This window comes from Cervus elaphus, chromosome 1 (assembly GCF_910594005.1).
Source record: "Cervus elaphus chromosome 1, mCerEla1.1, whole genome shotgun sequence".
In the NCBI taxonomy this organism is placed as follows: Eukaryota; Metazoa; Chordata; class Mammalia; order Artiodactyla; family Cervidae; genus Cervus; species Cervus elaphus.
Genome location: NC_057815.1, coordinates 95,430,219 through 95,455,071, shown reverse-complemented (window position 1 = coordinate 95,455,071; position 24,853 = coordinate 95,430,219). Strand labels below are relative to the sequence as shown.

Here is a 24,853-nt window from a genome sequence, read left to right as displayed (position 1 = left end):
ATTGGAGCACTGGACCTGCCGCTGTGGATGCTGGCCGCTGGCGCAGGCGCCCAGCAGCCCCCTTCCCTCCCTTCCACAACCCCTCCTCTCTCCCGCTCACACCTCCTGCTGCCCTTTCTGTGTTGGACACGGCCCTAGCCATCTTAATTTCTATTTTCGTCTTAAATGTATATTATTCTTGTCTTCTTCATAAAATTGTCAGCTTTTTGAGAGTGAAACACTAGAGGGTCCATATTCCATGTTCCTGCTATGCACCTTAGCCACAATACCAGGTTTTCCATCGTTGCATGTTGGATTCTCTGAGGTCCTCCAAATCCTATTCCGTTGGATAGTGCTGGTAGCTTTTTACTACAGAAATTCCAGCAGGTCTGGACCTTGTACCCTCTGCAGGACTACTCTGAGATGTGATCAGTACTTGAATAGAAAAACAGCAGTCCTTGAAGAACAGGCACTCAGGGCAGGTTTGGTGCTGGAGGTATAACAAATCAGTCCAAAACCACTGCTCTCAAGGAGCTGATGATATTTTTCCACTCTCTGTACACTTTATAAATGACAAGGGTATACTTACATTCATTCACTTACCAGATTTCTATGTTAAAGCTTATATTACAATGAAATAAGATAACATAACTAATTTTGGATGGTGTTGAAAACTATGAAGGAACCGAAAATGGATTAGTGCTTAGGTAATGATAGGTTCTCCTGGTGAGGAAGGAACAGGGATTCTGTGCATAAATTGGATTGGATGGATGGTGACTATGATAATAAGTAGATCCTCCTCATACAGATGTCTGGGAGCTGCCAGGTAGCTAGGACATTGAGTTCAAATGTGCTGATGATGGAAGAAGAGGGTAAATAATGAGAACAGTTAGGAAGCTGATGCAATAGCCCATGAAAGCTGGTCAGGGCTAGGCAAGGTACTGACACTCTAACATATATTGACTCTTTATAACCCCAAGTAATTCCTTGCATTTCATTCGATTACCTATGAATAAAGGAGGTACTCTCTAGAAACGAAGGCGCAAGCTCATGATCAGAGAATAAGTGAGAAATAGGTGTGTAACTATTAAGAGAGCCCAAGTTTAGGGCTGGAAACTTCACATTGAGGTTTAGGGCAGCCTTTCTCTCTTATGTTTAGCGCTACCTAGTCCTTCTCCAACAAGTCATCTGGCAGAATGCAGATTCTTTTAGTGTAAGCCAATATTTGTACCAGTGAAAGGAAAACCCAAGTCACTCTCTGTAGCCTTTTTCAATTGAGCAGAGGGTTCCTAATTACAGGCTTAAAACTTAACATTATAAAAACTAAGATCATGGCATCCAGTACCGTCACTTCATGGAAAATAGATGGGGAAAAAATGGAACCAGTGACAGACTTTGTTTTCTTGGGCTCCAAAATCACTGAGGATGGTGATCGCAACCATGAAATGAAAGGATACTTGCTCCTTGGACAAAAAGCTATAACAAACCTAGACAGCATATTAAAAAGTAGAGACATCACTTTGCCAACAAAGCTCCATATAGTCAAAGCTGTGGTTTTTTGAGTAGTCATGTATGGATGTAAGAGTTGGACCATAAAGAAGGCTGAGTGCCAAAGAATTGATGCTTTCAAACTGTGGTGTTGGAGAATATTCTTGAGAGTTCCTTGGGCAGCTAGGAGATCCAACCAGTTTATCCTAAAGGAAATCAGTCCTGAATATTCATTGGAAGGACTGATGCTGAAGCTGAAGCTTCAATACTTTGGCCACCTGATGTGAAGAACTGACTTGTTGGTAAAGACCCTGATGCTGGGAAATATTGAGGGTGGGAGGAGAAGGGGGTGACAGAGGATTGTCAACTCAGTGGGCATAAGTTTGAGTATACTTTGGGAGATGGTTGAAGACCAGGCAGTCTGGTGTGCTGCAGTCCATAGGGTTGCAAAGAGTTGTACGCACTGAACGACCAACAAAAACAAGGCATGTTTTTAATTTTTTTTTTTTTTGGTTGGGGTAGACACCATATGGAACAGAGAGCATCAGAATGATAACTGGATTCTAGGCAGCAATTACAAGCAATTTTGGGAATGCTTGTCATGAGAAGATAGATTAACTAATTATCATTAAAACATTTATTTAATACCTGGTCAGTGCTAAACATTGGACAGGGGCTGGTGATAAAATTGTGAGTAGCAGCATACAGGGTGGCCACTACCCTCATGGAGTTTTCGGTGTTCAGTGGGCACACAGGCAGAAAACAAGTTGTGCTAGTGAGGTGCACAGGACGCAAGGGCTTGTAAAAGGAGATTTAACTTGGTCAGTTAAATCTGGGAGGATTTCCAAAGAGAACTCTATGCTTACATTAATAAAATGATAGAAATTTACTTTTATTATTTTTTTAATTTAGATATAGTTTACTCATAATATTCTGTTAGTTTCAGGTGAACATCACAGTGCTTAAGCATTTTTATAGTTTTTTGTTGCTGTTGTTTAGTTGCTAAGTTGTATCTCGCTCTTTGTGACCCTGTGAACCTTAGCTTGCCAGGCTCCTTTGTCCATGGTATTTCTCAGGCAAGAATGCTTGAGTGGGTTGCCATTTCCTTCTCCAGGGGATCTTCCAAACCCAGGGATCAAATCTGTAACTCCTTCACAGGCAGGCGAATTCTTTACTGCTGAATCACCAGGGAAGCACTTTTATAGTTTATACTCCATTAAAAGTTATTACAAGATAATGGCTATGATTTTATGTGCTATGCAGTTTCCTTGATCCTTATCTGGAAAATTGTTTTTGAATGCCTCTGAAGAGCCAAGGCAAAATACACTGAAGAAATGAAGTTGAAAAGTATATTATCAAGGGTGAAATAGATCACCAGCCCAGGTTGGATGTATGAGACAAGTGCTCAGGGCTGGTGCACTGGGAAGACCCAGAAGGATGGGATGGGGAGGGAGGCGGGAGGGGGGATCGGGATGGGGAACACATGTAAATCCATGGCTGATTCATGTCAATGTGTGGTAAAAACCACTACAATATTGTAAAGCAATTAGCCTCCAACTAATAAAAATAAATGGAAAAAAAAAAAAAAACAACAAGAAATGAAGTTGAAGTGACAGTGAGGGAAAAACTTGGGACATTATTCCATAGTCATATGGGCGGCTGTGTTCTTTGAACAGAAGTTTGTTACCATCTCAGGGCCTTTGCACTTGCTTCTAATGATGCTGCTCATCAAGACCTCATGGCAGTCTTCTTCACATTCTTGTAGTCACTTTTTTATACCCCCCTTATTGAAACTAGTCCCTGCTTATCACTCTCTCACATAGCCTTTTGTTTTCTTCATTTGTGATGATCTTGGTTTTTCTTCCATTTACCTTTTCTTAATGACTTTCCCCACCCACCCACCCCCAACTAGATTGTAAGCTCCAAGAGCCCAGGCCGCTGCAACTCTTTTTCATATCACCTGGCCTCAGTCTGACACATGGTAAGTGACCAATAAATACTGCCAAGTGAGAGAGAATGAAGGAGTTACATATATATCAATAATCAAAAAATAGAGAAGGATAAATGCATGCACAAGAAGGTTTATTCTGTTTTGAGTTAATAATTTCTTTTGCACAATGTTAACCATGTTATATTCCCTTCACATAGCAAAATTCCCATAAAACTCCCTTAAAGATGAAACTGCTACCCAATTCTTTATTGAAGATGAGAAATGAACTTTATTCTTTGCATAGTCTGAGGTTTAGTTTTAAAAATAAGTCTCTGGAAATTTACTTTGAAGCACATAAAAAGGATAGAGTAATGGATAGAGAGGTACATGGATAAATATAAAATAAAACAAGTTTACTAAAAATGTAACTTCAAAATTTTGATTATGGTTAGACAGATGTTCATTGTAAAATCCTTTCAATACTGCACATTTTCATAAATGAAGTTTAGAAAGAAAGGGTATCTGAGTGTTCCTTTTCTCAACAGAATTTACGTTTAATCTTTATTGATGTTAATAAAGTACATTAAAATTTTCATATTTAATTTAGTACTTCCTGTATCTTTAGGGTAGATAATTAACAGGGAAATAGTCAAGAAAATCCTTTACAATATACTGATTAAGCAACAAGTGATATACTTCTCTTTGGTATGATTTCCCGTAGAGAACTGTGCACTTATATGGTTGACTAGAAGTTTGGAAAACTAGAACCCATGACTCTCTACTATTCTTCCAGCCTGAGATCTGCCTGCTGGTTCCAGGGGACTGAGTAAAGTTAGAAGTGGAAGGTGCCTCCCAGGTGTTGTCTGTGGTAACAGGAGAAATCATTTTCTCACTTGTGACTCACAATCCTCTCATCTAAGGAAATGTGCCCTTGTCATCATTAAAATGGTTCAGTGTATTTCTGTCCTGTGAGTCTATTTGACTTTGTGGCTGCTCTTGCTGTTGATGGGGCCAGGATGGAAGGAAACCTTGTTATGTTAATAACAACAACCATCATCTGAATGGGTGTTCCTGGCTTATGAAAGTATGCAATGGCTCATGATTTATTGCTTGTAGAGGTAGCAGGCAAGTGCCAGTTTTAAGTTGACACTTCATTTTTTCCCTCCTTCCTATCCTCAGCCCACCCCCTTCCTTCCTTCCTTCCTTATTCACATCTTTACTGAGCATCTGTGTCATGTGAGGCAGTTCCTACTCTCATGGATGCTGCAGGTTACCGTAGAAGACAAATTATTAAAGTAATTACACAAATGGATGTAAAATTATACCTCTAGTAATTACTACAGAGCTACAGAGTATATCACAGGAGGTCTTGACTCAATAGGGAAGCTTCCCTGAAATTGTTACCAGGCAAAGGGCTCACTGCTTGATGTGCATAAAAACCAACACTATATATACTCAGTTGTTCAGTCATGTCCAACTCTTTGTGATCCCATGGACTATAGACCACCAGGCTTCTCTGTCCGTGGGATTTTCCAAGCAAGAGTACTGGAGTGGGTTGCCATTTTGGCACCAGCTTTTGATAAGTTTTATTTTTAGGCTAACTGGCAAGGAGATGGGGGGCAGGGCTCAAATCTATGTCTTTGATCTTGGGTCTGGTTAAACTTTTATGAATTAGTGGTGGCTGGGTTGGTCTGCAGAAATGCTGGTGGAGCAGGTTGCCATCAGTGAGCTTTGGAACATGGTCATCTATGGTAAAATATGGTTCAGGTTTCAACATGGGATCTTCAAGGACCATGGGCCCTTCACTTCTAAAAGTATTCTGGCATTCAAGTTCCAGCCATGCCCTGATCCTTTGGTTTCCTGGGGGTTGTGGTGGGACCTTTGGTTCTAGGCGTTATTTGAGGTCAATGATTCTCTCTTCTGCACTCACCTTGGCTGCCTGGCTTGCATTTGGTTCTCTTGTCTTTGAAAAAGTGTCAGAGACTTGTTAGAAACAGAACCAGTTAGGGGTGGTTCTGTGGTTCCAGGATTGCAGGTAAGTGGCAACTAACCAGGTGAGGAGTGAGGGCAGGGCTGGTGACAGAGCAGTTCAGACACTGGATTCAGAAGCCGAGACCCTTCAGCAGAAGAGTGTGTGAGCCTGGAAGGAAACCACCTGGGCTGAAGAAGAGGCAAGTAGTATAAGGTGGGGCAGGGCCCATGGGGGAGGACCGATATGTATAGTCTGTTGGCAGTCACCAGGTTTTCATCTTCATTTCAAGAGCCATGGGAGTCTGTTGAAGAACTGCAGGTAGGGCTGTAACATAACTTTCATGAACCACTTGGTATACAGGCATGTCAACACAAGTTCCTGTACCTGATGCCTAGTGAGGCCAAGGAAACTCAAATGGAGTTTGGAGCAGAGAAAAGTTCATTGCACGGCTGTGCCAGGAGAGGAGGTAGCTCAGGCCCTGAAAAGTCTAGACTTCCCAGGATTTTGGCAAAGCAGCTTGTAAGGGCATGTGAGGGGGAGGTCCTGGGGTTTGGGATCAGCCTGTGTACAGTTCTCTGACTGGTTGATGGTGAGGCACAGAGGTTCCCATCCTCAGTTCTTGGTCAAAAAGTAGTTCCTCCTTTTGCGGGGGGGGGGGGGGGGGGGGGGGATAGGTTCCTATATGCAAAACAATTCAGGAAAATTGCAACTATTTTCTGGCCCCTCAGAGAGGAGCTAAAGCAGAGGATGTGCCATGATCACCTTTTGAGGGGAGCTGTTCCCAGGAGGCCCCATAGGGTCCTGCTTGGTTACAGAGACAGAAAGAAGTCTGGCCAATCAAACCATCTTTATTCCTGTGGCCAAAGAGCACAGGGTGGAAATGATCTGCAGGATGGATAATCTGAATTTTAACCCAGTGCTCAGTGATCTGGGGAGTCATGAAATTTGCAGGCCTTGGGTCTCCTCCTCTGGGGAGATTATTGAACAAGCTGTTAGAAAACAAAAATTCAACTGAGTAAATTTGATGATTTAATTGGCTTTATTCAGTGACATGAATAAAGTTAATCAAATGGGGCTTTGAGAGGCTGGGCAAATGGAAGGCTTTTATTGGAAGAAGGGAGGGGCAAGGAAGCTCTCAGCAAAGTATATTTAGGACAGACATCTTTTTTGGTGGTGGGGAGAGGATGACAAGGGTTTTATCTTCTTCTTCTTCTGGGCTGGGGGCAAGGATGGAGAAGGGACAAAACACAACAGATTACCTCCTAGATAGCTGATCAAAAAAAAATTACAAATAGTTGATCAGAAAATTACAGACAGTTGATTAAAATTACACTTTGGGGAAGGTTGAAACTGCAAATAAGTCAGGCGTTATAGAGGTTTGGTATCATGACCTTTAGCACAAGTGACACTTTGGGGCCTGAGGCTTCCTCTTTAACACAGACTCACGCACATCCACATCATGTTTCTGGATGCTTGTAGTAAGCATCCATCCAGAGGGCTGCGGACTTCTTCAGGGCCCTGCGAGAGGAGCAGACAAAATTGTGAGTAGTTGAGACTCAGGTCAAAGGGGCTACTTCATGGAACATTTGCTTTTTTACTTAATTCAGGGCAACATCGTCATTTTCAGCTGTATCTGAAAAATGTCTTTTTATTTTGCCAGTAGGGTGAGTCAAATACACTGACTTATGTATTAGAATGTGAGTCCACCTTTTCTGGCTTCCCAGGTGGCTCATTGGTAAGAATCCGCCTGCCAATTCAGGAGATGCAAGAGATGCAGTTTCTATCCCTAGGTTGGGAAGATCCCCTGGAGAAGGAAACGTCAGCCCATTCCAATATTCTTGCCTAGGAAATCCCTTGGACAGAGGAGCCTGGCAGTCTACAGTCCATCACCATTTCTATATGGAAGAGATTGAATTTTTCTTTCAATTATTTTTCTTCTGTACTCCAAAACATCACTTATCCTTTTCTCCATATTAAAAGAAAAATCTCTACTGAGTCTCTACAAGATAAACCATATACGTATACCAACCTATCCTGTATCCACCTACATCTCCTACTTTGTAAAGTTAAAGACTTTTCTAGGCTCTGGTGATACAGCTGTGAGTAGGAGTGGTGAGAGTCTTTCCACCTGGAGCTCTGGTCTACATTGAGAGATACATATTACATAATTTATTACCCAATATGCTATTAAATCATGATTGTAACAAGGATCAGAAATGAAAAGAAACAGGGGCTGTAAGAGCATGTGACAGGTTTAGTCTTGGGGGCAAGGGAGAACCAAGATGGAGAAAAGACCTTTTAGGTGAGCTTTGGAGGGTGAATGGAACTTGAGAAGATGACAGGAGGCAGGTGGCAAGTTGGGGGATTATTCTAGGTAGGAGAAAAGGTGACCAAGGATGTGTCATGGCAAGGGGCAGGGAGTTGGGGGATTATTCTAGGTAGGAGAAAAGGTGACCAAGGATGTGTCGTGGCAAGGGGCAGCAGCTGAAGGGAGGCCAGGTATTGGGAGGGCAGGAAAGGAGGAGGGCAGTGGTAGAAAGTGAAGATGGGTCACTGTTCAGGGGTCAGATCTGACCAGGTCTAGCCTTGCTGGCTTATTTATTCATTTTAAAAAGATACTCTTGCTTTTCTTTTTCCTAATTTTAAGATAAATTATACAACCAAAGTTTTGGCTGTTAGTTTGATGAGCACAGGATTCTCTAGGGAACTATGAATGCTTCAGGATGAGTATGGATTCTCAGTTCCTATAGGAAGAGTCACCCCTGCCTGTCCCACTGAAAGGTTGTTGTTGAACGATAAGATGCTGGGATTCTAGGCCTCCGGAGGAGACGAATTCAATCTGGGGCCAGAGATGAGGCTGGATCGCTCAGAGCTTTTGTGTAATAAAGTTTTATTAAAGTATAAAGGAGATAGAGAAAGCTTCTGACATAGGCATCAGAATGGGGCAGAGAGCACCCCCTGCTAGTCTTCAGCTGGATGTTATATAGCCACTAGCAGTCTGTTAACGAAAAGAAAGGAATGTCTTAAAACTCAAAATGGCACCAGATAATTCATCCCAGGCCATAAAGCGATTGACTTGAATCTTGTAGAAGGGCAGATTACCATACAAATAGTTTCATTTACATAGATTAGGGGAACAATATCTGACTATAACATACCGGTTTGTCAAGTAGGTTGAGCCACTTGGCGAACCAACTTGAAGACAGAGTCTGGGGTACATTAACAGAGCTTAAGACAAACATTTCCATCAGAAAAACGTATTGGTTAACTCAAGGTTTGAGAATAGTTAGCTTCAGGTGAAACCAGGTGTCATGGCAACACAGCATTTTAAGAGAAACCTCCTTTTAAATTTGTAGAGAAGGAAAAAAATATCGATAGTTTGTTTCCTCCCGCTGCTTAAGACAGATAAAAATATCTGGCACTTGCAGCCTCTTTCCTCCATTTGGAGACCCCTGGCCTTCCTGCCTGTTACCCTCTCACCACCAGACCCTGCAAGCATCTTAGTCTGCAGCCCTGGACTAGATAATTTGAGAGTCCCTCCCATTGGTTAAGTTCTAAAGCATATCAAGGCTCTGTGGGTGATACAAAGGCAAATAATAAAGAACCCTGATTTATAAGAAGCTTGAAATTTAGTAGGGCATCAAGGCATTTTCACTAAGAAGTACCCAGAAGGCAGCAGGTAAGTGGTAGGAATTACTGTTATCATTTCTGTGTTAGTGTTGCTCCTTATAGAGCCTCATGTCCATGCTGGGCACTTGGATGTTCCTTAATAAATAGCCATTGGCTGAATGATTCATAAAGCAGTAAAGAGTCTGGGGACAAGCAGTGAAGGAAAATGAGAGCTGTGGGTTGGAGGGACTGTTATTACCTGGCAATATCTCCAAATGCCTTCAACATGGGCTTATTCACATATGGCAGTCCATGCTTGGCACACAGTGACTTCACCAGAGGTGCCACCTTGTGATAATTATGGCGTGGCATTGTGGGAAACAGACTAGGGAAACACAGAAAGGAGATATAAAACTTCTCAGACCTAAGGAGAAATCCAAAGTTTGCATTCCCCCTTTGCAAAATAAAGTGATATCAGCCACGCAGACCCAACCTTGACCTTGCACAATACTTTTGTTCTGGAAAGTTAAAAAACTTGCTGGCAGACTCATCTTATCCTTTAACCCACTACAAGCCTTTTGGGTGGCAGATGGTTAAGACGAACTAAGAGAATACGTTTTAGCTCCTTCAGCTGTTTATTTTTGGCCTGATCAAATGAAAGTATACCATTTAGAACTTTCTACCATTTAGAACTACCCAGAGAACTGGAGATACTGAACTGCCCACCCCACCCCTACTGATCTCTGTCTTAGTCTCTGTCTTTCTAACTTCCTTAGCAAGAATAGATGAATGCATATTAAGTCATGGTAAATAGCTAAAAGTCCTAGGAAAGAAATAGAAGTGAGGAGAGGTGGATTTTTAATTCCAAATTTTCATTAGTCAACCAGATGACCATCTTGGATGTAAACCTCTCCTTTAATAAAGCTGTGAGTAATAATCTTTTTTGTTTGTTTATTTGTTTGTTTTGCTGAAATTTTCAAGCCCTAATATGAGAAATAGAATGAAAAAAATTCCTTGAACAAATAAAAGTCTTGTTCCTTCTTTGACTATCATAGACTCACATGGTTTAGACAAAGAGAATGTGGAAAGCCTCGTCCCTGATACTCTGGAGAAATTGCCTCAATGTTTTAACTTGCATCAAGGCGTGAACTACCCGTTTCCTCTCTGTAACTGACCCATTGATAAAGTATTTACGGATACCATTTAGAAATTGCAGCAGGGACTCCACTTCATTTATTTTGTAAACTTGGCTCTAAAGACACAGATAAGTAAATATTTGAAGTATAGCATAGTTAAGTTTGAACACAAGTTGGTTACCCAAGTGTCCTGATTTTCCTTAGGTTTTGCCAACAAAGCAAATGCAAAGAAATCACCAATTCCTAAGCCCATAGGAATCTGGAAACTGAGTCACTGATACTTTTCCAAGATTTCACTCCATTTACTCGCAATTGTGACACTTCCTTCATTTCTTTCTTCCTTTCTTTATCATTGCTGTTAATCCTTTAGAGAGCCCGGGTTCATTTTTTTCCCTTAAGATGGTGAGTCTACTGCTCCTCCCTGGACTATATGGAGGGCAGTTATTAGTGACAGCCCTTGCCCTTTATCGTGAACTATTTCTCGTACTCACTGGTGCTCAATTTGGAAGTTCAAGTGCCCAGTGAACCAGTCATTGAAAAAGGACTGTTCAACATTACAGGTGGCCAAGACCTGCAAAGAAAAAGCTTACGTTAGATGTAAATGAACTCATGTCAAACAAGAGATTTAGTTACTCTTTTAGTTATTCATCATTCAACAAGTGCTGATTGAGTACGCATTTTGTGTAACAAACCATGATGAATAGAAATTAGTCCCAGGTCTCAGGGACCTTATAATTATAAGGGAAATAAGGCATTTTGCTAAGAAGTATAGATAAGGCAATAGATATGAAGAAGTAAATAGGATCTGAGAGGACTAAGTCACTATTTGCCCTCAAATTCAGAAGACTAAGGTATCACAAGTAAGGACTTTGGCAGATAGAAGTGGGATTGTAGAACTCTGGTAGAAATTATAGGAGTTTGAATATAATTACCACAGGATAGACTTAAAGGACTTCTAAATGGGGAATAAAGCATACAAGGGCTTTAATCAAGGGTTTTGTGCATAGAAATACATTTATTAATATATACAAGTAGCTTCCTTTTTAATCTCATGTATTTTATTTTATTCAAAGACAGACTGAGAAGAAGTTCATGGGATTCTCCAGACTACTTGGAACGCTTATGAATGTGACTTTTATTCAGTGCCTTTCTAAGATTTAATTCTTGTTAGGGTTGTTGCCATTTTTAACGTTATTTTTGCATATGCTCTATGTCAGGGTTCCTCGAAGTGTACGTTAGAGCACCTTGGGATTCCCTAGAACACTTTCAGGGGATCTTCAAGGTCAAAATGATCCCCATAATACTTCTGAGACAGTATTTGCCTTTTTCATTCTCATTCATGCATGCTTATAGCATGGGTTTTACCAGAGGCTATTAAACATAGGATGATGTCATCACTCTGATGTTAACCTTTATTGGCTTTAAATTAATTAATAGATACTTTAAAACTCTGTTTCAATTTCAAATATAGTAAGTATCAGTGGATATATCCTCCACAAATGAAAGCTCTTTGATGTTCTCAGTAACTTTTAAGAGTGGTTTCTTGACCAAAATGATTGAGAACCACTGCTGTGTGGAGTGCCCACTGAATCTGGAAATGGGCATGAAGAAGGAAGCAGTATGATGCCTGGATTCTCCAGTTTACACAACACAGCCAGTGTCAGGCTTAGGGGGCAGTGGTATTCTGCATGGGTCACAAGTCTTTTAATTGTTAGCAGCATGCTTGCAGAGAATGCAGAGGCTGTTCTCTGGGCCCCACTATCTATACAATGAAATGAGGAGGATTCCAGGGTTCTTCCTTCTGTTATTCTAGGAGTGTGAGATTTGTTGAAAGGCTGTATCATGTTGAGGCAGGTTTAGTAAAACTTGCCTGTAAAGTGCCGCACAGTAAATGTTTTAATTCTGCATCACAGCTACACAGTTCTGCTGTTTTAGAATGAAAGCTATCATAGAGAATATGTAATGTATGAGTGTGGCTGTGTTCCAATAAAACTACAAAAACACAGACTGGACTAGATTGGCCCTCTGACTGTAGGTTATTAAGCCTTGGTTAAGAGCAAAGTTTCTGAAATCAAACTGCTGAAGTTTAAAACCTGCTTCTAGGGAACTCCCACTGGTCCACTGGTTAAGACTGTGTGCTTAACACAAGTTTGATCCCTGGTAGGATAACTAAGACCTTGCATGTGTGGCCAAATAAATAAAACAAACCTGCTTCTACCACTTATCAGCTGTATGATCTTACACAAGTTATGCAACTTCTTCATACCTCAATTTTCTCATTTGTATAGTGGGAATACTCTGAGCATGTAGCTACATGTAGCTACATCTAATGTAACTACATGCAAAACAGTTGACGTGCCTGGCAAGCCTCCAATAAATATTATATGAGGTAAGCAGGTGGTAATCAGGATGCTTTGGTGGATGCTTTCCCAAGAACAGCATTATTACCTGAGTGCTGAACCAGTCCTTGTTCTCCTCTTTGCTCATTTTCATTGGTATGTGGCTCATCTGGGTAACATATGCAATCCAGGGACTCTCAAGAAAGCTTTAAGAGAATAAAAGGAAGTTTAGATCATTCCTTGGGGAGTTTCAGTTCCAGTCACTGGGCTTGCATACCCACTGGCAGATCTGGCCAAGCATTAGAGGAAATGGCAGTGACTCAAAGGTTCCAATAAAGTGGTGGTTATTTGATTTTCATCTTTGCAGACCTTTTATATCTGAAGATTACACACTAGGTATCAGTCACACTCCCTGTCTTGCAGCCTACTGTACCAGAGCAGCGTCCCCAGTATTTTCTGAAGGCGTTGGTGCAAGGCTCAGAAGACCCTAGATAACTGAAGGTCAGTCTTCCCTTGTGGCTCAGTGGTAAAAATTCCATGTGCCAATGCAGGAGATCCCGGTTTGATTCCTGGGTCAGGAAGATCCCCTGGACAAAGAACTGGCAACCGACTTCAGTATTCTTGCCTGTGAAACCCCCAGAGCAGAGGAGCCTGGCAGGCTACAGTCCATAGGGTTGCAAAAGAGTCAGACATGACTTAGCGACTAAAGCAACAACAACTTAAGGATATATGCAATGTGTTTAACAGCTTGGCTGTTGTCATCAGATAGAACTGGGTACAAGTTGTGATTTGGCACTGTCACTGGCCCTTATTTGCTCTTGAGTAAGTGATTTAATTTCTCTGAACTTTAGTTCTCTTACCAGAAAAATGAAATTGATACTATCTACATTGCCTGGTTGTGTATTTTTGATTACATCAAATAAGATAATGCATGTAAAGCCTTTAGCAAATTGCCTGATGCATAGTAGCTACTGTTATGGTTATGAATAGTAATGCAAATGAATGAGGAAGGAATATATTGGGAAGTTGAAGAGGATTATTAAGTTTAAAGTCATTCTGATTTGGGGAAAATCTCTAGTCATAAAATAACTTTTTAAAAGACTGGCCTCCTATTATCTTAGGTAAGTATTATGATGTCCAGCTGGATTACAGTTTGAAGGACTTGGTGATCAGGCAGAATGCAATTGTCCTTTAAGAAACATGCAGGTCCACTTAAATGTGGATATTTTTAAGTAAACACATACGCTACTACAAGATTAGTGGTTGCCTGAATTCACAGTTGTGGAACCACATATATGGATAGATGACTATGGAGCTTGAACATCTTTGGATTTCGATAATTTAGGTGGGTCCAGGGATTAATCCTCTTCAGATGCTGAGGGATTACTATACTGCAATTGGGAATTAATCACGTGGGAAAAAAGGCAAGATTGGGCAAATTCAGTTTCCAAGAAACTCATTCAACTATTTCATCTGTTTTATCCTACATTTTCTTGGAAATGTCTCAGCTAAAAGAATGAAGTCTGGTGTCATAATCTGCTAATCATTGCTAATCATAAATATCAGAAAAAGGTAAGAGGACCATCCGGGTAATAAGAGTAGGATAATATTATTGTTTTCTTACTTGATTAAGTATATGAGCCCCATGGTTCCGAAGATTCCATAGAAAGGACCAAATGTGATGAAATAGCGAATGTAAAAGCTGCTGACCCAGGCAATGTCCTGTGGAAAGAAGTGCTTGAAAGTTAAGCTAGTGGAAATAAAACTGGCTAAATCTTATATCCTGGTACTCAAGGAAGCTGCATCTGGAAAGGACCAAGCATTTACATTTTCCCCTTTTCTACCAGCCTGATCTAGCTTTAGAGAAGGAATCGAGTTACTCACCTTCCAGGCCCTTCCGTGGTACATCTCTAGAATGGATTTCAGGTTGAAATATACTGGTATGAGAAGGGGGGCCCCAACTGAAAACAAAAACAAAAACAAAAACAAAACAAAAAGATGGTGAACAAATGAGCAGATATGATTCCTATGCAAGCTAGTGGGAGTTGATCTCCTTAACATTCTACCCCTGGAATATTGCCCCTGAGAAAGGATGCAAGGTGGAGATCCACAACCACCTCCTGGATGCTGCTGGGCTTTTAGAGTCTCTGAGGCTGAACCAGGACTTTGGTTCAAGCTCCCTTAAGGAGACTAGGGAAGCTTTGAAGATCTGAGTCATTCTTGATGAAGGCATCCTGGAAGGGCTTCTGCTCTGAGTTTTTAAGTTTTCTCAAGGTCCCTGGAATCCTTCAATCCTTCACGATCCTTCGTGTTGGACCCTGTCACAACATGTCAAGGTGGCAGATACAGAGCGGGCATACTGTGTCTGGCCAAATAGTTATTTGCCTGCATCTCTCCAGTGAAGTTGCTTGGAGCACATAGGAGTCATATGGACAACCTTCAGATTTTGACAACTCTCTCCTTGATCAAACTTGAGTTGGATGCTCTGGACCCCCTTCCTGACTAGGCTTCACATTTGACCTGTAAACTTTCAAAGCCTGTGAACTGTCAGCACAGATGATTTTGTCCACCCTACACACTAAGAGACTTGCACAAATGTTAGAAATCGTTTCTAAGAACAGTTCAGGGCCATGCTCCTGGGATGACTCCAGCCCCCTTAAAGTTCTTGAGAAAGTTCAAGACTGTCCAAAGAACTTACTACTTGTTCAGTAGGCTTCTGACCTTCTTTTTATTCAATCATTTGTTAGAAAACTTACAATTATAAAATTCATACTGTGTCCCTCTGGAATGGATTGTCCCTAATCCAGAAATGTCTTTCTCAAGGACATGGGAGTCATCTCTTTGAAGTACAGTCTTGGAGGATCGGGCTGTGTCCTGAGGCCTTTGGGAGGGTAAGGAGTTTGACTTTGATAAGCACCAGTGAGAAGACACACATGGCTTAACCACATGACCAGCTTTCCCTCCCTTTATCCTCTTTCCCTAATTTCCTTTAGCATGTCCCAGTGTTTTAAAAGTCTCCCAACTTTCTTTTCTGAGAGTTGAGCTCAGCTTGTACTGAAGTACCTTTCCTTACTACAGGAATCTGCATGGAAGCTGTCTCGCCACCTTTATGAAATGTCAAGCTTCATCTGTCTTTGACGGGTTGAGTAGGACTCATTTGTACCTGTCATACTAAGTTAAAGACATTTGAAAGAAAATGACAAAATGAAACAGCTCCTGAGGACGATGTGGTTTGTAAGCTGGGCATACTGCAGTGAAGCTACAATATTCACCCATTCCTCATAAGCTAAGGCTGTATTGTTTTACTACACACAGGAGGAGAGTTCAGACAAGAGACCCCAACAGTTTTTTCTTATGTGAATACACATCTGTCTGGGCTGGAATAGTTCCCTTTCAAACAGGGGCACCAATGTCCTCCATATCCTTTTTGGTCATGAAAGAGAATAACCGCACTAGGAGAAGTCCTCAGAATTCTAGCACTGGAAGAGGCTGCAGTGGTGTTTGAGCCTCATGTCTCAGAAAACAGACTCACAGGCCACCCCGGTCAGGCAGGAGACAGATGACCACTGGTGGCCAATGTTTGGGTGAGCCAGATCATCTGCAACCGCTTCTCAATCTTAACACTGCTGGCATCTTAGGGTCAGATAATTCTTTACTGTTCAGGGCTGTTCTGTGCCCTGTAAGGCATTTCATGACATCCCTGGCTGCTGCCCCATGGATGTCAGTACCGTTCCCCCCACCTTTGTTGCAATAATTAAAAAAGTATCTATACGGTGTCAAATGTCCCAATGGGGGCAACTACGCTCTTAGGTGAGGACCACTGATCTACAGGAAATGTTTGGAATCTTCCCTAATTTGGGTTTCTTTTACAAATGAGTAAGCATGTTTTAGATGAGCATATTTTGGGGTCCTAAACTTTTCTTTGTGATCTATCATGAGTTTGACTTGGTTAAGAGCAGAACATTTTTGCTTCTAATATTTTCATTGGTATTAGCATTATTCAGCTACCCTATTTTCTCTCAAGCCTAGAACATATCCAGATCTATCTTATATGTGTGTGTGTGTGTGTGTGTCTGTCCACTAAAATACCTTCTCCAGCTGTATGTAAGCTGTGGGAACAGTCAACTTTCTTCCACACAGAAGCTCTACAGGTGACTTTTATTCATGAGACTCTACCTACAGTCAGTGCTTGAGCATTCTTTTCCTATTTTTCCTCCCTATCCATATACCACTATCCTTTTCTTCTTCATAAGTATTGTATTTATCCAGGACGAGAATCACAGATACCAGACCCCTTGATTGGCATCCTGCCTCCCATCCTTCTTGGAACATCTCCTTCCCTGTACAGTAGCCAGAGTGATGAGATGCCCATTAAGAATGCCTAATCACTCTTCTATTTTCCTTTTCAGATTTCACTCCGGTAAGTCTGAAATAAAGCATGCTGCTTTTTTGAGGCACAACAAGACATGGGATCGTCTCTCTGTGGGAGGATTTCAGTCATGCCTTCTGGTTTGACAACAGTTTGCTTCAAGGAAATGGGAAGATAAGGATTGTGGCTCCACGTGTGACTCACCCATGCAGAAGTACAGGTGCTGCTTCTCGTAGTTGATGTATTTGATTTTACTGTTGCCATACTGAATGGAGAGAAAATAAAACTAAAGTAAGAACAATACAGACTTCTGTTATTATACTCAAGGTCGTGTGTGTGTGTGTGCCCATGCGTGTGTGTGTGTGTGTAGAATCTCTATAGAAAGAGCCATCTGGTCAGAGTTCATTTACTGTCAAACTGAAGGCACTGAAGAACCAGAACTGAAGGGGGAGGAAATACTGTGGTGCCTTTTTCTTTATTTAAATGTGGGCAATTCTTGCAGCGGTGGCTTATTCCATTTGACTTCAGGGATTGTAATCGTTTATTATTATATCCATGGGAGCCATTTTGAAATTTTTGTCCTGGTGTGGAATGGAACGGTGATGGAGGAGAAATATTTCTGATAAGTTCTCAAGGTCTTTTTCAACCTATGTGCTTAGAATTCTGCTTTAAGCTCAGGCTACTTGTATCCATTCATCCATTTAACAGATATTTGTTGAATGGTTGTATTATAAAACACATAGTCATAACCTCTAGTATCTACTTCATCTTTCCTCCTTTAATTCCATCGTGGATCTCATCCTGTGATTTACTCATTTTTAAGGCATGATAATATATAATCTTACCACTGGAAATTTGAGTCATTTTCCAGGGGTCTTCTTAGTTAACTTAGTCTGTACCCAAATGCACAAGGGCAGCAAATATCTTGAGAGGAGGCATAGAAGTAATGGTTTATCTCTATTACCTAAGAGACACTTAATAAACATCTAGCTGAAGTAATTAATGAATGAATGATAATTCAAATCTCTATAATTTTACCATATGTTCAGTCAGTTAAAACACTGTGAGCAAAAAAGAAAAAAAAAAAAAAACAACAACAACAACACTGTGAGCCATGTTTGATTTTTGCCTTTCCTCTTCTTTTAATACTTTCCCTTCTACATATTTCTTCTGTTATTTGGATATTAGACTTGACCTTTCTTTCTCTTACTATCATGAATAAAAATAAATGTCATGGTGATAAAATAATGATAGTTATTTACAGTTACTCCCATCTGGATTTAAGTGGTAGGAAACTACAAACAAAGCTAGTTGAGGTGATGGAATTCCAGTTGAACTATTTCAAATCCTAAAAGATGATGCTGTGAAAGTTCTGCACTCAATATGTCAGCAAATTTGGAAAACTCAGCAGTGGTCACAGGAATGGAAAAGGTCAGTTTTCATTCCAATCCCAAAGAAAGGAAATCCCAAAGAATGCTCAAACTACCACACAGTTGCACTCATCTCACACACTAGTAAAGTGATGCTCAAATTCTCCAAGCCAGGCTTCAGCAATACGTGAAATGTGAACTTCCAGATGTTCAAGCTGATTTTAGAAAAGGCAGAGGAACCAGAGATCAAATTGCCAATATCTGCTGGATCATCAAAAAAGCAAGAGAATTCCAGAAAATCATCTATTTCTGATTTATTGACTGTGCCAAAGCCCTTGACTATGTGGATCACAATAAACTGTGGAAAATTCTGAAAGAGATGGGAATACCAGACCACCTGACCTGCCTCTTGAAAAACCTGTATGCAGCAGGTCAGGAAGCAACAGTTAGAACTGGACATGGAAAAACAGACTGGTTCCAAATAGGAAAAGGAGTACGTTAAGGCTGTATATTGTCACCCTGCTTATTTAACTTGTATGCAGAGTACATCATGAGAAACGCTGGGCTGGAGGAAGCACAAGCTGGAATCAAGATTTCCAGGAGAAATATCAATAACCTCAGATATGCAGATGACACCACCATTATGGCAGAAAGTGAAGAGGAACTAAAGGGCCTCTTGATGAAAGTGAAAGAGGAGAGTGAAAAAGTTGGCTTAAAGCTCAACATTCAGAAAACTAAGATCATGGCATCCTGTCCCATCCCTCCATGGCAAATAGATTGGGGAACAGTAGAAACAGTGGCTGACTTTATTTTTTTGGGCTCCAAAATCACTGCAGATGGTGATTGCAGTTATGAAATTAAAAGATGCTTACTCCTTGTAAGGAAAGTTATGACCAACCTAGACAGCATATTAAAAAACAGAGACATCAATTTGTCAACAAAGGTCCATCTAGTCAAGGCTATGGTTTTTCCAGTGGTTATGTATGAATGTGAGAGTTGGACTATACAGAAAGCTGAGCACCAAAGAACTGATGCTTTTGAACTGTGGTGTTGGAGAAGACTCTTGAGAGTCCCTTGAACTGCAAGGAGATCCAACCAGTCCATCCTCAAGGAAATCAGTGCTGGGTGTTCATTGGAAGGACTGATGTTGAAGCTGAAACTCCAATACTTTGGCTGTCTCATACGAAGAGCTGACTCATTTGAAAAGACCCTGTTGCTGGGAAAGATTGAGGGAAGGAGAAGGGGACGACAGAGGATGAGATGGTTGGATGGGATCACCGACTCAATGGACATGGGTTTGGGTGGACTCTGGGAGTTGGTGATGGACAGCGATGCCTGGCATGCTGCGGTTCACGCGGTCACAAAGAGTCGGCTGCTACTGAGTGACTGAACTGAACTGAAACTTGAAAGAGGGAGTTGGTGGGAAATTTTGGAGGGTTGGCTAATATAGGTGAAGGGTTGATTTTTGAGTATTGTTCCAAAGGAGAAGTCTAACTTTTCCAGAGTATGAACACAGGACCTGGCCCCTAGAGGATTTAATTAAAACTTGTTGAAGGAATGAATATTTGAAGAACGTGGTACAAACTGACAGTAAAATGGGAAGAACAGAAATGTTTAGGGCTTATCCTTATTAGTTTTGTTGTGAAACAATTGAATTTTAGAGATTAAATGATTTTAAGTAATGTGTTGTGCAGTTGCTTTGAAGTTAAAGTATACAGAAACCTAAGGCTCGAGGAATATGTCTCTAGAATGGTGGAGAAGTGATGATGTCTCCATCCTCTGTGAAGAGGCAGCATGTGATCTGGATACAGTTCTATGAAAGACACTTCTGGGGGGAGTCAGGCTGCCTCATGAACTCCAGTGAGACAAATCTCCATTGCTTTGAGGGAATGAGGAGAGAAGTCAAAATGTCATAAGTTTAGTGATCAGCCGAGGAGTTCACAGGGATTCCCTGGTGGCTCAGACTGTAGAGAGTCTGCCTGCAATGTGAGAGACCCTGGTTGGATCCCTGGAGAAGGAAATGACAACCCATTCCAGTATGATTGCCTGGAAAATCCCATGGGTGGAGGAGCCTGGTGGGCTACAGTCCATAGGGCCTCAAAGAGTCAGACATGACTGAGCGACTTCACTGCAGGAGTTCGCAAACTTCAGAGAGCTCTGACTTGTTTGTGGAGTCATGGTGAAGAACAACTGAGTGAAGACTACAAGGTTTCTTTCTTTCTTTATATCTTGGCAGGAGACTTTTTCTCCTAATTGGAAGAAGGTTGTCTTCCCAAACTGGGAAAACCTATTTTCAGAAAGTTGCACAATTCTGGTTACCACAAAATCCACACAGCAACTGACCAAGCTACACTCCTTTGTTGTTAGAAAGCTCCTAAATTCTTCCAGAAGGAGATAGAGCCTCTGCCTAAGCACTTAATTCTCAGGATTCATCATTTCCTCTCAAGGAAGGATACCTTTCTGGGTTATCCTTATACCTTCTATGTTGAAAGCAGACTCTAAAAATCTTGGTAATAATCCTTACATGCTGGTTTTTAAGCTGAGGTTTAAGAAAGTCAACAGCTGAGACATTCTGGAATTTGTCTTCCTTTTTCTGTTGCTTAAGAGGTCTGAATTAGAGGTGAGGTCCTAAGTGTATTATGAGGCATTTGAGCTGAGTTTCATGTGTAAATGAACCAAAATGAACATAGAAATAAAAATAACAACTTAGTTTCTTCCAACAGCTATAATTAGTTGATATATGTAGACGTTTTGTAATTTAGCACTTGTTGAGTGTTCTGCCATGCCTTCTATGAGTGATTTAGCCTGAAAGACTTTTAAGATCATTTAGTCATTCATTCCACATTTTATTCTTTCTTTCAAAACCAGATTCACTTATTTAAAATCTATATCCTGGACTTAAAAGAAGAAGAGATGCTCTGAAATCATGCTTAAAGTCAGAATCTCCAGCCTGATCTCCTCAAGACAAAGGTGTAGACCTTTCCAAGAACGACTTCCTGAAACATTTCTCTAGTGCTTAGGATTTCTAAACATACCTTGACAGGTTGTAAATCTCCAATAACAAAAAGTGGGCCTACATCAATATCTGGGTCTTTGGGGTAGATATTTGTTTTGACATGATGTTGGAAGTGCCGGTTATTCCACCATTTTGCAGATAGGCCCTGAGGAGAAAAGAACATTCATTAGCTGCAAGATTTCTCTCCTGAAATATCTTTCATTATCAGTGTTTTCCAAAACTAAAGAAAACCAACCCTGAATATTCATTGGAAAGACTGATGCTGAAGCTGAAGCTCCAAAATACTGGCCACCTGATGTGAAGAGCCAACTCAATGGAAAAGTCCCTGATGCTGGGAAAGATTGAAGGCGGGAGGAAAAGGGGATGACAGAACATGAGATAGTTGGATGGCATCACTGACTCAATGGACTTGAGTCTGAGCAAACTTTATGAACTGATGAAGGACAGGGAAGCCTGGTGTGCTGCATTCATGGGGTCAGAATGAGTTGGACATGACTAGCGCATGAATAGTAATAATCAGAGTTTTCTGCCTACATCTCCAAAGTTTAATTAAGATATGGATTCCTGGAACATGCTGTCCCTCATGCCTGGGTCACAGCATGATTCTTTGGCTAGAGGTTTTAAAAGCCTACCAGCAAATAATTATCTTATCCAGGAACACAAATTCCAGCGTAAAACAACTCCTGATAATGAAGAAGAATAAAAACCATTGAAATGTCTTTCCATCTTTCTTTTTATTGTCCTCCTTTTAAAAAGAAATATGAAATAGGTAGAGCAGAGAGTACACTTCTTATTTTATAAATAAAGAATCTTCAGCTCTAAAACTAATTAGTTCTGGGAAGGAAATGGCCCCAGGGTTCCTACTTCAATGAATATTTTAAAGAGTCATGGATCTGAAGTCATCTCCTATGGGGGCTTGCCTCTGATCATCACATGTTCAAGCTTCAATGATCTCATTAAATATGTGACAATAAAAGCATTTTAGTTGATGCCGAGCTCATATCACCTCTGATTAAGTTGTTTGGGATTTTCTATCTTTCAGTGAATATCTGAACGTTTTTAACAGAGAAAAGGATTTGGAAGCACATCAACTTAGTTGCATCCACTGGGTGTATAAATGCTTCTCTGTGGTTTGGGAAAATTATCTACCCTTTGATGTTCAACTTCATCTTCAGTAAATATAGTATAATATAATGACATTTACCTGTATGGGTTGTGTGAGGAAACATGAGATGCTGTAAGTAGAATGCTGGCATATTGAGATATTCAATTTCTCTTCTCTTCCTCTATTATGTTAATCATTTATAGAAAAATACGCAATAGTCATAGTTTTTATTGCATATTTGACATCTCTCAAAAATTGATTAACACGTATTTTAGATCTGCAGTGCTCAGTAGAGTAGCCATTATCTATGTGTGGCCACTGAGCATCTGAACACTCAAATTGAGGCAGGCCATGTAAGTATATAATACATACTAGATTCAAAGCCTCAGAATGAAAAAAGAAATGTAAAATATATCAATAATTTTTATATTTCTTTCATGTTAAAGTGAAAATATTTGGAATATATACAGGAGTAATAATGTTGGAAGAGGGTGTTTGCTGTGACAGGCCAGTGTGTCCTCTTGGCAAAATTCTTTTGGCCTTTGCCCTGCTTCATTCTGTACTCCAAGGCCAAAGTTGCCTGTTATCCCAGGTGTCTCTTGATTTCCTACTTTTGCATTCCAGTCCGCTATAATGAAAAGGGCATCTTTTTTGGGTGTTAGTTCTAGAAGGTCTTATAGGTCTTCATAGAACCATTCAACTTCAGCTTCTTTGGCATTAGTGTTTGGGGCATAGACTTTGATTACTGTGATATTGAATGGTTTGCCTTGGAAATGAAAGAGATCATTCTTTCATTTTTGAGATTGCATCCAAGTACTGCATTTTGGACTCTTTTCTTGACTATGATGGCTACTTCATTTCTTCTAAGGGATTTTTGCCCACAGTAGTAGATACAATGGTCATCTGAATTAAATTCACCCATTCCAGTCCATTTTAGTTCACTGATTCCTAAAATGTCGATGCTAACTCTTGCCATCTTCTGTTTGACCACTTCCAATTCTCCTTGATTTATGGACCTAATATTCCAGGTTCCTATGCAATATCGCTCTTTACAGCATTGGACTTTACTTCCACCACCAGTCACATCCATAGCTTGGAGTTGTTTTCACTTTGGCTACATCTCTTCATTCTTGCTGGAGTTATTTCTCCACTCTTCTCCAGTAGCATATTGGATACATACCGACTTGGGAGTTCATCTTTCACTGTCATATCTTTTTGCCTTTCATACTGTTCATGGGGTTATCAAGGCAAGAATACCGAAATGGAGTACAAAATGAAGCAGGGCAAAGGCTAGCAGAGTTAGCTAAACTTGGATTACTGTGATACTGAATGGTTTGCCTTGGAAATGAACAGAGATCATTCTGTCATTTGGTTTCTCACCGAATCCTAGAACATCAGAGAAAACCTGAGATCCAGCTGAAGTCCTAATTTTAGAGATGAGAACTCTGAGAGCCAGAGATGGAATCTGACTTGTTCGGGGTTGCACAGTGGTTATCAGAGCCAGGGCTGAAACCGGCTGTCATCAATCCTTGTACTGTTATCAGGTTTCCACCCATCGTTCCATTCCTGCATCCATCCCTTCATGCATTCCACACATGCTTATGGAAGGCCTACTGCGTGTTAGGCACTCTGCTAGGCGCTGCATTTCAGGGGTGCATAGGACAGTGTGCCTGTCCTCCTGGAGCATATGTGAGGGGGATAAGGCCAACTGCCCCTGCTTTTTCCAGCAGTCTGGGTTTTGCAACCCTCAACTCTTAAACAGAGCCATGTAAATTTCTGTGGTTTCTCTCTTTTGTTAAACTTTTCTCTATTCTGCATGTTTTGTTTTATTTATACATAGTCCTCCCAGGGCTAAAATGGTTGGCTGGATTCCCCTAGCCCCCCAGAGGTACATGTCCAGATCCCTTCTAAGAATATCCCTACTCATGACTTTATAGGGTATATCTCCTGAGAGGTGTTTCTTTAGTGGTGTCCCAGGGATTGGGCCAAATAGTTTATTGGCTAAGAAAAAAATAGAACTTCTTAATAAAAATAAACCTTTCCTCCTAAACAGTTAAAATTCTAATTTTAGCATATATGTTATAATGTTATGTTATATATATATATATACGTATATATATACGTATATATATTCACTACATTGTTTGTATATTTACATTTACTTTTGGGATGTGTGCTAAAAATTTTTGCTGATAAGCATATGTAGAAACCACTGCTTAGGGAAATGACTTTCAGAATCCCATCATAGCCCTAGAACATTTACCTGGATATGACCCATCACAAATGTTTGCATCAGGTGGTTCCACTTGGCCTTCTTAAATATGGATAGGTGTCCCAAGTCATGTTGCAGAAATGAACCCTGAGCCTGGAAGAGACAGGGTTGCAGTCAGAGAAGTCGACAAGGAAAGAAGAAAGCAGTAAGTGGGCCCGCTGGTGGTTTCGGACCCCATGAGAACAGTGGAGGTCTCTGTATCTGTCACACTTGCTGAGTGCTTTCCCGTCCCTGTACCTCTGCACAGGTGGCTCTCTAAGCCTAGATT

The 24,853-nt window shown here is 40.8% G+C and overlaps 1 protein-coding gene across 1 annotated transcript in view; it reads right to left on the bottom strand.

The window, feature by feature from the left end:
• Positions 1-6,481: 6,481 nt before the first annotated feature.
• The window catches only part of LOC122700605 (fatty acid desaturase 2-like protein FADS2B), a 39,416-nt gene continuing 21,044 nt past the window's right edge, over positions 6,482-24,853 (bottom strand). Inside the window, exons 4-12 of the mRNA XM_043913592.1 lie at positions 24,577-24,678; positions 21,228-21,353; positions 17,027-17,087; positions 14,338-14,414; positions 14,078-14,175; positions 12,563-12,659; positions 10,606-10,685; positions 9,238-9,363; positions 6,482-6,887 (exon numbers count right to left, since the gene is read on the bottom strand). Of these exons, the coding sequence (XP_043769527.1) occupies positions 6,827-6,887; positions 9,238-9,363; positions 10,606-10,685; positions 12,563-12,659; positions 14,078-14,175; positions 14,338-14,414; positions 17,027-17,087; positions 21,228-21,353; positions 24,577-24,678 (828 nt within the window). The 3' untranslated portion in view covers positions 6,482-6,826. The remainder of the gene's footprint in view (positions 6,888-9,237; positions 9,364-10,605; positions 10,686-12,562; positions 12,660-14,077; positions 14,176-14,337; positions 14,415-17,026; positions 17,088-21,227; positions 21,354-24,576; positions 24,679-24,853) is intronic.